We start from the raw sequence: 16,521 nt of genomic DNA, 5'->3' as shown, positions 1-16,521 counted from the left end.
AAAAATGATAAAAAATGTATGGATATGGATTAATTTCAGACTCCTAATATTTGGGATTCATAACTGTATCAGATATTGAATGAAAATGTGTTTCTTCTGAATTCTCGTACGATTCATTTCATAAATTATAGCATCTCTAAATTGTAGATAACGTAGGTCATCGGCACCAAAACCACAAAGCGGAAAACTTCGTTTCCTGGTACTCTAATATTGCTATGTAGGTTGGCAATTGGATACGAAAAAGATTGTTTGTTGTGCGTTTTTGTTTAAAATTAATGGCTTACAATTGTCAAAAAATTGAGAATAATTTATTATTTCACATTATAGAAAGAAAAGAAAATTGTTTCATAAAAAGGTTAAAAATAAGACGATCGTACGAAGTATATGTATATGTGAAAAGTTTCCAGATGCTGCAGCAAACTTAAAAGAATTCACTTTATTGTTAGAGCGAGGGCAATTACACAGACATATAATTATGCGTTGAATTTGCTTGAATAAAAAATTTTCCATAGCCCATTTGATCAAATAATTTCTTAATATGAAACAGAAAGGAACGTGTATCAACAATTCTTGACCTACATGCATAGCTGCGTCTATATAATATTTTCTCCACGTTTGATCAATAATTTCAAAGATAGACTCGGTTAGACTTCGAACGTACCAATTAAACGTCACGAATTCAACTGTTCAATCGCGAACGGCAAGCACAGCTTGTCATTTTAGACGTTTAACCATTTTAAAAGTATATATTAAGTCTCAAGTATTGAGGTGATTAAATTTTAGCACACGTGTTTGAACAGTTTATAACTCTTGAAGAACATTTTTTTCCAATATGCCAAAGAAGAAGAAGCCAATTGAGGAACCACCAGCTCCTACCGAGTAAATATCATAATTTATTAGAGCGGTAACATTCACCAAGATTTAATTTGATTTCTCAACAAACGTAGCTGTGCACGTTTTACCGTGATAATCTGTGTGCGCGTACTATTCATTGTTTAATATAAAACCGTCCATCCTTACCATGCGTATAATTAGATATTTATCCTTCAGGCCAGAGCCGGAATTGCCTTTGGAGTTAGACACTCCACCAGGAAAGACGCTCGTCTCCGCAATGACTGGCGAACCATTTGGGCCCAGAATTCGTTACATTGACGAAAACGCTGAAGCGGAAAGCTCCGACGATGAGCCAGAGTCCGAAAGCGATAACGAGGGGAGATTTTTGAAGGATGACCTAAAGTCCGGTGTGCCATCAGAGTTTTGGCACATTCAGAAGCTGATAAAGTACATGAAAGCCGGAAATCAAACAGCCACAATGGTTTCCCTCTGCCTACTAAAGGACCACGAACTCACCTCAATGGTTCGGTTACTTCTATCGCAAAGATGAGAAATCGGTCGAAATTGAACCAATAGTATCGTATTTTTATGATGAGGATAAATAATATTAGGACTCCGTGTGTAAAAATCGGTGCTTCTTATTTTAATTGATCGCTATAAAATAGCGAATAGTGAATTATTTATTACACATAGTACTGCGAACTATGACTGGTTACTTTACCTCAAACTTGAAAGTGACTCGTCTGGAAATTTCAGGTGATACAGCACCTCATACAAGATATGGGGGGTTTGGAAGTTTTGGTAAACCTTCTGGAAACTCGTGATATAAAGTGTCAACTTGGGTCGTTATCTGTGCTGTTACAACTAGCTACTAGCTCGGATATGAGAAAGGCTTTAATTGATCTTGACATCGTCACCCCTCTTATAAACATCTTGAAGCATCCTGCAAGGGATTTGCAGGTGATGGCTGCCGAAACTATGGCAAATATTGCTATGATGAGGAAAGCTAGAAAACAAATACGGATCCGTAACGGTATACCATTGATTGTAAGTTGAATATAAAAAAGTATAGCAAGGATTTAAGATTTACTAAAATTCAATTATCCTTAAGTAACTGTGCCATAGAAAAACTTGTAGTTCGTAATATCGTTTATTTAGTTGGACATTATGGATGTGCCGGATTCTGTGCTACAAAGACCTCTCGAGGAGCTGAAAGAAGATGAGTGCGAGCTTGTCGCCGTAGCAATTGGATGTGCGAAGGCACTCGATTCTTTGAGTAGTAGTCCGAAGATCAAAGAAGATCTACGAAGACAAGGGGTCGTCTTTCACATGGCTCGCTTCTTGCGCTCTTGCCATACGCAATTGATTATTCCTACGATGGGAGCTGTGCAGCAGTGTGCCGACTTGGTAGGCTACAGTTTTAAAAATCAGTCAAACAAGTTAAAAATATGCTTGTGAATCAAATTAAGCTTAAATAATAAGCATATAATTTTTCAATTCTTTTTAGAAAGCATTCAGAATAGCCTTCGAACAGATGGGCATAATAACGGACATTATTCGTCACATAGAAGATAAAAATGTGAAATTGAAAGAAAACTGTGCATTGGCGATACACAAGTGCGCTGATAATAAATTGACTCGTGACATGGTCCGTGAGGCTGGTGGATTAGATCCTTTGTGCAAGTTGGCACAAAGCGATGATGTAAGGAGTAACAAGCGCCTGCTGGCTGCAGTGACAGGGGGCATTTGGAAATGCGCCATGAGCCTGGAGAACATAAGTAGATTCAATCAAAACAATTTAGTTGCATCACTTGTACCGCTGCTGGAAGAACATGAGGATGAAGATGTTTTGACAAGTGTTGTCGGTGCGCTATCCGAGTGTTGCAAGCATCCAGAGAACAGAGATATACTCAGGACATCGGGGGGCCTCCCCAAATTGGTAAAAATTCCTAAAAAGAAATAACAACCATATATAACAGTAAATTGATCTTCAAATAATGAGGCGATGTGCATTTCTATTTTCCTTATCTAGATCCGGCTATTGAGCTCAACGTACGAGCCGTTACTGAAGAACATACCTTTGGTGCTCAAAGAATGTGCCAAGGACGAGCAATGCATGGACATTATAAATGATCCTGACCACACATTGGACGGCGTACGTTTGATCTGGTCCCTACTCAAGCATCCCAACAATGTTATCAAGAAGAACTCATGTTATGCTTTAGTACCTTGCATAAAATATGCCAAGGACTCACCTGAAATGGTAAGAGCATTTGTCGGTGGTTTGGAGCTTACGGTTAGCCTATTGGAGTCTGAGGATGTGGACGTTTTAAGTGCTGCTTGTGCTACTATTGCTCAAATTGCTACAGATCCTGAAAATTTGGGCATATTAACGGATCATGGTGTTGTCAAGATGCTGGCTGATCTTGTAGACACTGTAAGCAATGCAGAGGAGCTTAATTTTCAAATATTTTTCAGAATGTAATTTTTAAAAAAATGTGCATTTCGTAATTACCTGCAATCACCACCACAGGAAAATGAAAGTCTGAGAGCTAATTTGGCACTGGCCATTGCATATTGTTGTGAATGGGAGAAGAATAACTATGAGTTTGGTCGCTTGAATGCCGTAGCTCCATTGGTAAACTATATGACTAGCAAAAGTCCAGAAGTTCTCAAGGGGGTCACAATTGCATTTTGCCACTTTAGCAAAGAACCGCTCAATTGCATCACAATGCATACTTGTGGAGTTGTCAAGGTAAGAGTAGCATATGACTAATATTTCTTTTGATTGAGTATAATTTGTGAGATGATGATTTCTTCTTTGTAAATTGCAGCATGTTTTGCGGATGGTCGGATCTAAAGATCCAGAGGTTCAAGTGGCGGCAGCTACAACTATACGAAACATTAGAAAGCTAGCATTGACTGCAGAAAAGTTCCACTATGGGGAAATGTGAGTGGATAATTTCCGTGTCAGTTTTATGTCTTGTAGCTTTTGCAAATATTGGGATAATGATACTAATTAACTTTATCAATTGCAGAAGTTCGCTGTATGATATAAACTATCAGAATTAACAGAAAATTGCATACAGGACTCAAATAATATTTTAGGAAGAAACGCTTAACAGTGCTTTTGAAGTTAGGATATAAAATAAATGGTTCTTTATTCATTTTTTTTCCAGACAATTCATATTAGCTTTATTATTAAGTTGTAAAGAAAATTGTCTTTTGAGGCACCGCATAATTCTATTTTATATAAATGTAATATAATCAGTTGAACATCCTAATAGAAAAAAATTGCAACAAATTGTTAAACCAGTGTCCTTAATCATCGAATATTTTTATCACTAATAAAACGCAAAAAGTAAACAATAAAGTTACGAGCTCAACATGAGATTCAATTACGCCAATTAGTACAGGTTTGGTCATATCTCCAAAGAACAATCTGCAGGTGAAAAAATAATTTCTTTGTTAGTTACTAGGAACTGTTTTCTATCGACACAAAATTTTCCTAGAGTTTGAACGTGTTGAGGCAAAAGCAGAATTGCAATCCTGATTCATTTTTTCTAATCGTAACCGAAGTGTAAAATCTTTTTAATACAAACATCACTTAGTATATTCTACTTTATCATAATCCTAATATAGTATAGCAAGAGATTCTTATCAAAAGCCATTGAATACTTATATTTTAGAATAGCGATGAAACTGATCTATGGTTATGTTGTACGGTATACTGAGGATCATAATACGGTGATTTCACCATGCCTAGGTAGATAAAATGTTTATTTAGTACAGAGTTTAGTTTTTCAAATCTATCGGTATTCAATAACTAATTTTTTGAAGATGCATCATCATTTTTTACTATGGCATAGCATCAAAGAATACTCTGGAAATATGTTCAACAATAACCAGTAATTTATTTCAAGGCTATGAAAATTAAATTGAAGAAATGTCAACTGAATTATTGGTTTAAATTACTATCAAAACTAAGTGGAATAAAAACACATTACATGCAATAAAAACCAAAGGCATTATTCTGTACAATATTTGTAATCAATATATCAACCTGATTAAAATGAATCAATTTCAATGGCATTGTAACAAAAAAGAAGTTTAATTAACGAACAATTTCATATCTAAAGACATCATATTGTCAGATTAATACAATAACAATGCTACAACCACAGCACTTGAAAAAATATCGTAAATTGTATAGATGTTTAGCGTGCTAGGCATCTTATTAGTCACACTAACTTGACTCTCATACTCAATATCGTGTGATTTTACGAAAAAGGACACGCATATAATTTTGTAATACACAAGTGCTAACCGAAGCCAGAAAACACAGTCCTAAATCACAGAATGCTTTGAAAAGACATTAGTAAAAGAGTCGTCATTTTCAAATTTCAAAATACACAAATAGAATTTAGCTAATTATAAAGTGAAATTACTATTCTAAGAAATCTTGCCAATTTACGTGTGATGTAAGATGTAGGTAAATATTCCAAGTTAGAACGTTTGGTAAGAAATTAATACACAAATAAACCTGGCGAGATTTTAAGCCTAAAAGCCAACTTGATTCTCAGGAATGGACAGAGAAGAATTTAATCAACTAGTATAAATTTAGGAATCATTTCTTCGGTGAGTATAGAAATTTCTAAAGTGGGTATTCATTTAATCTTTCTTCTCATTTGTGAGAACATCCGCTGCCATTTTCACCGCTGAAATAATATCGTATGTTAGGCTAAGTGATATCGGAAAAATTTCATATAATGACTAGATATACTGTTTTGCATCGAGTTTAGGTGATTCATGGAAAAACAAAAACAAAAAATGTCCTGTTCGATCTATAAATATTATATAATTACCAGAATTGCGAGCGTTGGAAATCATAGCATCGAGATTTGGTTGGTATTGTAAGAATTTGGGACGAATGACTCGGCGATAAATGATTAAAGATCCATTATATTCGATTGGCACCATAAGCCAAACATAGAAAAGGCACTGTGAAAATAAATTCGTTTTTCTTATACAGGGTGTCCCTTAATTGCCTCCCACGGACTAGCCAGCATGATACCTCGTTAAAATCCGACCGTGAATTTCTTTTCCGGAAGCTCGTCCGACGCATAGTTTTTGAATTATAAGCGATAGCGCTAGGCCAATCAGAGTGCACCATTTCATCTAGATTTGCCGCCACGGAAATTGCTGTTTTGTTCGTCTGGGTGAATTATTATTATTCGTTTACGAATTAAATATCGGCACCTCCCCTCTCTCTCTGTTATACCCCTTCTCGTAGAGAGGTCGAAGTGTCTACTATAATTACGCTTTGATCTGATTCGGTACCGTTTTGAGATTCCGCAATGCTCGTATCGTTAAGCTCGACCGCCTGTGCGGTTTCAGGACCCTCGCTATCTGAGTTTGTCTCGGTGTCATCTGTTTGGGAATTTGTTTCGTCATCCAAAGGAATGTAGTAGGTCTTATTGTCGCCGTTAGCGACATTGTCGCGACACGAATCGTTAGCGACGACACTTTCAGTCGATGCTTCGCAGGCAGGGCTAGGAGCCGTATTACTCCAAAATAGACTTCCTTGTGCGTACGCGGCGAAAGCGATGACCGATACACAAACGCGTTATGCGCAAATAGAGAAAGAGCTGTTGGCAGTTTGTTTCGGTTTAGAGCGATTCCACGATTATATTTACGGAAAAAAAATAGTCGTCGAAACGGATCATAAGCCGCTAATACCAATATTTCAAAAGCCCCTGAACAAATGTCCAGGAAGACTTCAAAGAATGTTGGTGCAAATTCAGAAATACGACATAGAGATCGTTTATCGCCCAGGCAAAGAACTCTATATAGCAGATGCTTTGTCGCGGGCTTACGATAAAAACGATAAGTTCCTAGGATGGTCACAAGAAATTGAATCACAAGTATGCTCAGTAAATTATGTAAACGCAACTCCCGAAAAGATAAAACAGCTAATTGAAAGTACCGAGAAAGACAGCGAGTTAAAAGCGTTAAAAGAAATAATCCAAAACGGTTGGCCGAACAACTCAAACAAACTCCCAGCAACGGTAAGACCGTATGCTCAATATAAAAGCGAACTTGTTATTGTAGACGGTTTAGTTTTTAAAAACGATTGTTTAGTGATCCCGCGTGAAATGCGAAATGAAATAATCGACAGAATACACTATTCCCACCAAGGAATTACTAAATGTCAGAAAATCGCACGCGAATCGGTATTTTGGCCAGGTATCTCGAATCAAGTCAAACAAAAAATCGGCAGTTGTCCAATCTGTTTAAAATACTCGAACTCACAAAACAGGGAACTTCTTCAACCCCATGAAATTCCAGAACTACCATGGAACAAAATTGCGTGTGACATATACGAGATAAATGGCCAGAAATACCTTCTCGTTGTAGACTACTATTCAATGTATCTTGAAATAGCCGAACTACGGCGAAACGCGACAAGCGAAAACGTGATTAGACACCTCAAAACAATGTTTGCGTCTCACGGCGTACCGGTGACCATAGTATCCGACGGAGGTACTCAATTTACATCGCAAGAATTTAAGAAATTCGCGAAAGAATGGGAGTTTGATCATGTAACATCATCTCCAACGTATGCGCAGTCCAATGGCATGGCTGAAAGACATATTCAAACGTTCAAGAAAATAGCGAAAAAAATAATAGAAGAGAGAAAAGATGTACAAATGGCGTTGTTAACAGTATCGCAACACTCCTGTAATCGGGAATCGATCGCCCGCCGAACTATTAATGTCGCGCAAACTCCGAGACAATTTGCCGAACTGTAGTGAAAAATTCCTACCTAAAGTGGTACCAAACAACATAAAAAAAATGATTGTCGAAGAACAGAACAAACAAACAGAATATTATAATAGAAGGGGAGCGAAAAACCTTCCTGAAATTCCCGACAACACAGACGTCTACGCACAACTCCAACCTAACAGCCTTTGGCAACCGGCAAAAGTCATATCTCAAACAGGCAACAGACGCTACAGCATACAGACTAAAACGGGGAACATCCTCACGAGAAACAGACGATTCCTGAAACCCTTTAAAAAAACAATGGCAAAAAATAAACCTCCCTCGTCTCCTCTCGTCGCTAACGGCGACAATAAGACCTACTACATTCCTTTGGATGATGAAACAAATTCCCAAACAGATGACACCGAGACAAACTCAGATAGCGAGGGTCCTGAAACCGCACAGGCGGTCGAGCTTAACGATACGAGCATTGCGGAATCTCAAAACGGTACCGAATCAGATCAAAGCGTAATTATAGTAGACACTTCGACCGAGGCTGACGAGACGTGGTCAGAAGCCGAGGCAATCCCTACCGCAACGATCACACAAAGCGGTAGAGAAAGTAAACCACCAAGTAGACCACAGATAGAATAAGCTAGTATGTAAGAACATATAGGATAAGCTTGTTAAAAAAAAAAAATAAATAAATAAAAAAAAAATAAATAAAAAAAAAAACCTTTTATATATATATATAGCAACACATAGAATAATTACGTATTAATTAAACTAGAAAAAGAAGGATGTAGAGAGATATGAGTAGACAGGGAGAAACCACTGGTGTGCGCGGGCCTGAGTTCCTCTCGACACGCGCCACCGGGCCAGCGAATAATCGGGTGTCGCCAGTTCGGCTAGAGACACACCACCTGACACATGTGCCTCATTTCATTATACCCTACCTAGATCACAACAGGCGCTGACCTCGGTATTGTTGCCGCAGCACACGCTGCCGGCCGCACATCCATGGGCGCACACTTGTGTGTGTAAACAGAAGCGCATCCTCAAGAATAAGGGATACAGCACCGAGAGAGGGGAGGTGCCGATATTTAATTCGTAAACGAATAATAATAATTCACCCAGACGAACAAAACAGCAATTTTCGTGGCGGCAAATCTAGATGAAATGGTGCACTCTGATTGGCCTAGCGCCATAGCTTATAATTCAAAATCTATGCGTCGGACGAGCTTCCGGAAAAGAAATTCTCGGTTGGATTTTAACGAGGTATTATGCTGGCTAGTCCGTGGGAGACAATTTAGGGACACCCTGTATAACATACACTTTGCATATTGATATTGAGTGATAACCAGGCATTTCTTGCTCCAGTCAAGGTAATATAAGTAGTCAAGGGCTCGTCACTTTATGATGATTCTTTTTTTTTGACGCTGTAAGTAGGAGCTAAATGAAGCATTCAAACAACCTTGACGCATGAGTTTGACTCTATAATAATAAATCATTCGACTACTGGCTCTAGTTATCAGCTTCAGTGTTTGTATTTATTACATGCTGCGTACAACTTGGGTAAAACGGTTTGAACTGGAAAATCATAATTTTCAGTTCATCCACTACCACAATAAGGAGTTAAGATATATAGTGGAACAGATGGAATAACTGAATACGGTGTGAATATCATATGAACCAGTGATGTTTTATAAAATGCTTATTTGTAATTGCTTGTGAATACATTTGTTTTTCGTTTTTAAAAGTTTGTAGGTTTTGGACTACGATGTTAAAATTTACAGATTATTCATTCATTGTACCAACACACGAAATATGCACTCTTGTATTTTCGAAAAAACCAAAGAAAAAAAAGAATAAAGATCGATATGTTACCTTGATTATGAATTATCAAAGAAATTTCGATGTTTATTAATTTCATGTGCAATCTCAAAAACTAAAAAGTTGATCCTTGAATAATAGAATGAAAAGAACTGGATCTATAAACTGGTATTGAGCAAAGCTTATGTTCTTTTCATGAAGACACAACTGTGTAATAAATTTCGATCTGCTTACCTTGATTAGCCAGTAAATTGGAAGCCAAAATACGATATAATCAGCAAAAAATTCGATAATGGTGAAAACTGCAAATACAACCCAGTAAGTTAGCCATTTTGTATCGTCATCTTTTTGGGGACTTTCCAGAGCTTTCATGGAGCAATAAGCCGGGTACAAGAATCCGATAATATTGCAGACCAACTGCTGGCCTATCCCCACTACCAAATAAACTGCGAGAAATCCCACAGATGCTGAAAAAACAATGATAAAATAATTCTACTACTAGAAGTAACAAATTCTAACATTTGCATACTATTATTCGTGATAAATACAGCGAGGAAACGATGTGGATTAACGGGTTAGAGATTTTAAAGGTAAGTAATTTCGTTAATAAGTAGTTAGGCAATTACCATATTTAATTACTGTGAAGAAATCTTTTTCGGATAGATTATTATGAAACAAATTCCGTTCACTATCCATACTTTCAACACTTTCTTTACGAGCCACACCTGCCATTGCGGATGTAGTCTGATAAATTACAAGTTGGAAATGTAGCCAATCTTGTAATTTTATTGACAGTACTTATCTTGACAAATGAGGTAAGCTAGTGAATTCATGATAACAGTTTATCTGGCTTAGTAGTCGTGATGAATGGCCAGCTTTTATTAAATAAATAATTTTGAAGTAAATGAAGGCAAGGAGCGTGTCATGTACATACGTGGAATTTGTGCTTTAATCAACTTACGGTCATTTTGAAAATCGGTTAAGATTGTGTTATCGTTAACTTATCTGGAATCGAAATACTGTCTGGAGAAAAATCAAGACCACGTTTACTGCGTGTATAAAAACTTAAATAAGGTTGATCAACAATTGATGTTTGCACGAAGTAAGAACGAAACCCGAGTTAGTAAATTGGGGCCGAAGGATAATAAAACTGAAAATGGAAAGATTGTTACATAAAGGAATGACGGGCAAAATAAGTGTTCAAAGTGCAAAATTCATGACAGAATGCGTGATAGGTAACCTAACTTACCTAGAAAAATGTAAAGCCGGTCTATCCCGATCTTTTGTTCAGCAATTGCGAAAACATTTGTCCACGGTTTGCTTTCATCTCGCAATGCTTTATCCAACGATTCTTTTATCACTGCTATTCTGGCCATTTTTGTTTACAGGAATCTGTACACCTGCTTTCAATATAAAAACCAAAGCGTCAATCGCCGTCAGCGGGTTGATACTCAATGTCACTCAATGCTTTAATATAGGAATCTTATTCGACACCTATTGCGACACATTACCACCTGAATCGAGCTGGGTGATGAAATAACTAAAGATTAGTAGAACTTCTGAGTTTTCCCCCACGTTTGTTGGTAATACAATTTTTTTCGCAGCGCACTCTTGAGAGATAAAAGTAAACAAATTTTCATTGTTTGCTGTTATTAAAATCAGTCCTACCACTCTTACTAGCAATTTCCTTTTCAACATTTATTTTTGTCGCTGTGGTAATAAAATATCATAAGTTTTCAACGTAGTTTTCAATTGGTTTTCAAATAAAAAAATGGAAGGGGAAACTTGTGTCAACCCGCTTATTACCGTCGAAGGTCTTTTACCGCCGCTTCATCTTTGTTGGGCTAGCCTTAGATGTAGCTGGACCTTACCACCGGCAGGGCTACGTACCGGAGAATGACAATAGTAAACGGCAACTTGACAACAGCCTGAAATCGCCATACAGCATCACATAATACAACTGGACCAATGTAATGAAAATATACACCACATATATTTATAATATGCCGACTACATTTGATTTATCGATTCTCAATACAGCCGTTCAGTGTGCAGATTTGTTATAGCACTACGTAATAGATTACCGGCGGAGTTTGCGAATGCGGGTGGTTGTCGTTTGACGTAAATGCAAATCTCGTACACAGCTGAGCCGGCACGATTCTTAAATTCTCAATATTTTCGAATAGGTTTACATGCAAAGCATAGACTTATAATTCTACTTATATGAAGCAAAGTATATATACTTTGTTCATATCAATTGCGTGCCATTTTATGCGCCAGCTCTGCGCCTGTCATTTTAACAATTTCGGCGGGATATTCGCATAATTTGTATACAATGTGTAATATACATACTAACAGCAACTATCATGCGTTGACTGATATCATGTGTATTCACGTCCGTTTCTGCATTTATTATCCATAAAATTTTTACAATCACAGCTGCAGTCGGCTACATTTTTGACCGTACATAAATAATAACACCTTTTATTTTCTGCATAAGCATGCACAGCAGCCGACGTACCGCCTTCTGTTAGATCGGACCAATGAAAGACATTTTCTACTCGATACGCCAATGCGCCACATACCAGTGTCGCACTCAGCAGTTGGTACCGAACTTTCGCGATGTTTCCCATCGAAAAATTATACATACATATAGGTGCTGAGTACCGATTGATTGTCAGATCCACGAAGGCTGTCAGATCCAAAGGAAATGAATTATCACTCATAACGTGTTGTTCCACCGGGTCGTAAAATTGTGAAACACTATTTTTTTTCGGAAGTTTTAATAGACGTTAATTGGAATTACGGTAAAAGTGTCGTCTCGAAGTAATTACGAGTGGGAGACAATAGCCAGTTTGCAGAAATCATGGACAGCAAACAGAGAGATAGGTTAGTCAGTATCCTCGATCAGGTCGAGGCTCGTGTTGAGGAGTTGAGAAGAGAAGCGTGGGAGCTTGAGGAAAAGAAAGAAAACTTATTAAGCACGTTGGACGCGCTTCAAAACAACGAAAGTGTATTTGAATTAGTGACCGGTAAGTTCGGATCGAGTTCGGTAAGTTCGATCCATTTAAATCCGTTGACAACAACTATGAACAGAAAATTCTAGAGGTTAACGGAAACAACAGGAAGCCCCGAGTTCACGTTGCTACGAAATAATGAGATAACAACACGTAGTATAAAATTTTTCCAAAATTTCCTACTGCTGTAATAGAAAAAGACAAACCTGTAAACAAAATTATATTTTCACCGTGCATTGTGAAATATTGCTATGATTCTTTCTATTTCATATCTAACACCATTATCCACAATCACTTTTAATCAATTATTTTTTTATTCTATAACTGAGTAGAGGAGAGAGAAGAAATCATGAGATCGGTGGAGAGGTTGTGGGTGCGGACCTCGACAGTTGAAATCCTCATTGAAACTCAGCGAAATACAGATCAAGAAGAATCTCTGCACAAGGTAGGAAAGACTTTTTTATGATTGATGTTTTGCTGAATGAAAATCATTATACGTCACCATTAAACATCCTATTTTATCTATGTTTTTCCACGTAATTACGCAGTTACTTTATTTGTTTATATTTATATCTTTGTAACACAATTACTTTTTTAATTAGTGAGTAGGTAATTAATTTCCATAATAAAATAGATGTAACAGACCACTGGCTTGATAGTCGTTGAGCACTGGGTGGCCAGCTAACGTAATTGTCACTTTTTTATGGCTTGCATCAAGACCAACACTGCCTGCTTATATGTCATTAATTGATTATATTACTAGGGTGGTAGAAAATTTAATATGTGGTAATGGTTTATAATACTATAATAGGATTTTTCATATCTTGAGAGACGTACGATTTCAAAACCGTTGTTAAGGCATTTGCTGTAGCATGAATTGCTGGTGATGAATATTCCATATAGCTAATATATTTAGTGAAATTTAAAATGATTTATTCGGATATTCTACATCGAATTATTTATAATTGATAATTAACCAATGAAAACTATTCGTCACAATTTTTTAGTCCTTAGAATATCTGATCCGATCTGATGTCGTATGTTTTGTTACAGGTAAATGATTTGATCGACAGCTTGGTCATCCAATTGCAAGAAGATCCCCAGGCTACACGAGAGCGATGTAGGAGGTTCATGAGTGCTTGTACTTCCCATGGTCCAGAATATTCAGAACAAGTCTTCGAGTCTGCCATTTTAGGTTGTACTTTAGATGATCAAAAGCGTATTAAAAAAAGACTGCAGGGGCTGCTAGATTACATTAGTAAGATGCATACAATATAATTTTAACGAATATACGTTTAAGAGCTTATTGAGAAGATTTCTCTTTACTTTGACTTTCGAGCGATCATATTATATACCATCATGGTCTTTAACATAGTATGTTATTAGAGTTCCATAGCAAAGAAGCGATATTTTCAATGAAACATTGCAGATATCATTTTCTCATAATTGATCAACCAGATTGCAGGTGTTCCTCAATTTCCTAGAGAACAAGCTAAATGATAATGAAGAGAAAAGTTCGAATTTCATATTTACGATTATAGATAAAAAGCAACTCTGATAACACATAGCTAACGTATAGAGCATGAAAATATGAATTACCATTCAGCTACACTAGAGGAAGAAATCAAATTTAATCTAAATCGAAAGTTTGGTCTGTTTGCTGTCAGTCCATTTTCTGTACTTATTTATTCCATGTAATGTGAAAAAGAAAAACTACCCAATGATAATTCCTAATTTAATTCAAATACTTGATATTACACCACGACAAATTAAAACATAGTAAAGAGTTTGGAATACTTTTGATCTGTTGAATAATAGGCACAATCGTCTGCAACGCACGTATTAAAAGATTTTTTTTAAATTGGGAGTTCCAGAGAAAACGGAATTATTTTTTTATTCAAATATAAATAGAATAATTCTTGAATAGAATAATACTGTTTTTCTAATCGATTAAATTAAAATCAAATTCGAACCTGGTGCGAGAAATATAGAACCTGTTCCTTATATTTTTACAATTGGTCGCAACTGTTATACTATAAAAGTTGTATCATCAATTGTTAGCTTAGGTATACATGTGTGATAAAAGGTTAAAAAAAATTCGTGAAAAAAATTACTTCATCATAATCTATAAATTGATTGCGACTAAATCAAATTTATTTCGACTGATAAGACGTCATAGAAAATGACGATTATTTCAAGACAATGTAATGTCTCTTGTTATTATTAAAAGCTGTTATACAATTGGGAAGACTATCGAGAGTCATCAAGTCTTGTTACATTGTGTCCTAGTGTAAAAGCCTTATTTTTTTATCAAATTCCTAATAACATATGTAATTTTTATCCTGTAATCTTATAATAAACGCGTAGCGCTGGGCAGCATTCTATGTTATAGAGTACGAACATTTTTTTCTTTTTTATACGGATATGTTTCACAGACATAGTTGACCTGCTATTTATAATCCGTATACATTATATGTATATAGTATATGTATATTGTGTAAAAATCATGTCTATTGTCATTGCTGTGATAATGGACATTCATATGGAATACAAACATCGAAAAGACAGAAAAGAATGTAAGTTTATCAATATGCCTTTTCCACAAAAATATTCATTGGTCGTAACGACACACATATATAGGTATAAATCGGACCTTAAACATCAAATTGTCTCCAATAAATGTGTCAAGCTGCCATTCCTATATAATTTTCCCGGTATTATTATATAATACACATATACATGTATACGTATAAGCGCAATGTGTTTCAATCGTGTCTAAATAAAAATTTATGCTGAAACGTAAAATTCATTGCAATGGTAATTTTCTACGCTGAATAATTTGTGTTCTTAGTTCAGGCAAATACCGCATCTTCGTTACCAACTTACCCAATCATCAATTTTATCAATTCTTTCATTAGTCTTATCAATTTTACAACATATCTAAAAGGCCGTAATTTTATTATACAATACAGCTAACGCGTTTTTGATAGTAAAAATGTCTTTAGCCCCAATAATTTATAACCACGTATCTTGGTTTTCAGACATGAATTTGCATATTCACCACTGTAATCGCTGTAATAAAATGATAAATTCATCGTGGAATACGTATTGTGCGGGCTCCAATGTGTACGACGAGTTTCGACTAATTGTAAGTTACACGAGCACGCAACGCTGTACATACTTGCGTACAAACATACGTATAGTATTTTTTATTTTTTCAATTTTTTTTTTATCATGTATACTCAAGTTGTTACGCGTAACTCACAGGTGTCTGGTGATGCCTGCGAGGTATTACAGGTATATAACATACTTACCTATATATATAGGTACACTTATACTCGGTCATTGGCTCTTCCGCAAGGCCTTGTAAAAGGTGAAGGCCACCCGTCGGACAACAGAAAAATACGTGTACTCGAGATTGCAGTTTCCTTCATACTTTACGTGTACGCTTAACACTAATATCGTTATTTGTTATTGCATTCTGAAATTTTTTTTTTTCATATCGTGCATTGTCCAAGTATACGAAACTCGATTTCCGGCTCTTCTACGGCGCTGATCGCGACTGCATTCACGTAAGGAGATTCACTACCGAATATGTACTATGCATTTCATAATGTACACTATGTTTTTTTTCTTATCCTCGGCAACGGTTAAGCTCATACGTCTGTTCAATACATAATGCACACGACAAGCACCCGTTATACCTATAACGCAATTTTGACGATAATTACGTTCTAATGATTGACAGGTAAGTTTCCGTTTCATCATTCTCTTTCTTTTCTCTATGCGATAAGTAATTCTTTGTTTATTGTATTTGGTTAATTATTTCGGCGTAGGTACACACATCCATCCTTTTAATTCATTTTCATATGACTACCGTATGCGGACAGCGTTTTTTCATTCTTTACATATTTTCTTCTCATGCTATCCATTAAATTGGTGTATAAACGAAAAAACCAATTGATTCGCAGCCTGTCGCATTATTGCCAACGATTGTTCTCGATATTCGTTATATAATATTATTGTTATTACAAATTACAACGTGTATAACATAAATACTCTATATCATGAT

At 36.2% G+C, this 16,521-nt stretch overlaps 3 protein-coding genes across 4 annotated transcripts; 2 read left to right on the top strand and 1 right to left on the bottom strand.

Moving 5' to 3' along the window:
* Positions 1 to 740: 740 nt before the first annotated feature.
* On the top strand, positions 741 to 4,275 carry LOC124182190 (armadillo repeat-containing protein gudu). The gene is made up of 9 exons (XM_046569123.1): positions 741 to 879; positions 1,051 to 1,357; positions 1,591 to 1,881; positions 1,993 to 2,241; positions 2,342 to 2,773; positions 2,867 to 3,271; positions 3,368 to 3,589; positions 3,669 to 3,784; positions 3,873 to 4,275. Exons 1-9 carry the CDS (start codon positions 833 to 835, stop codon positions 3,904 to 3,906), a joined length of 2,103 nt encoding a protein of 700 aa, XP_046425079.1. The 5' UTR covers positions 741 to 832; the 3' UTR covers positions 3,907 to 4,275.
* Positions 3,963 to 10,991, bottom strand: LOC124182191 (receptor expression-enhancing protein 5-like). Of its 2 annotated transcripts, none has more exons than XM_046569124.1 (4): positions 10,682 to 10,991; positions 9,667 to 9,899; positions 5,700 to 5,835; positions 3,963 to 5,552 (listed from the first exon to the last, which is right to left on the bottom strand). In XM_046569124.1, the coding sequence occupies exons 1-4, from the start codon at positions 10,806 to 10,808 to the stop codon at positions 5,506 to 5,508; spliced, it is 543 nt and encodes a 180-aa protein (XP_046425080.1). In that variant the 5' UTR covers positions 10,809 to 10,991; the 3' UTR covers positions 3,963 to 5,505. The 2 variants fall into 2 exon arrangements, with proteins under 2 accessions (XP_046425080.1, XP_046425082.1); XM_046569126.1 differs by lacking the exon at positions 10,682 to 10,991 and adding an exon at positions 10,059 to 10,580.
* A 1,053-nt stretch (positions 10,992 to 12,044) lies between these two features.
* LOC124182192 (BAG family molecular chaperone regulator 2) lies at positions 12,045 to 16,398 on the top strand. The gene is made up of 3 exons (XM_046569127.1): positions 12,045 to 12,464; positions 12,782 to 12,894; positions 13,503 to 16,398. Exons 1-3 carry the CDS (start codon positions 12,299 to 12,301, stop codon positions 13,725 to 13,727), a joined length of 504 nt encoding a protein of 167 aa, XP_046425083.1. The 5' UTR covers positions 12,045 to 12,298; the 3' UTR covers positions 13,728 to 16,398.
* The last annotated feature ends 123 nt before the right edge of the window (positions 16,399 to 16,521 follow it).

This window comes from Neodiprion fabricii, chromosome 5, assembly GCF_021155785.1.
Source record: "Neodiprion fabricii isolate iyNeoFabr1 chromosome 5, iyNeoFabr1.1, whole genome shotgun sequence".
Taxonomy (NCBI): domain Eukaryota; kingdom Metazoa; phylum Arthropoda; class Insecta; order Hymenoptera; family Diprionidae; genus Neodiprion; species Neodiprion fabricii.
This window is presented reverse-complemented; position numbering and strand designations above follow the sequence as displayed.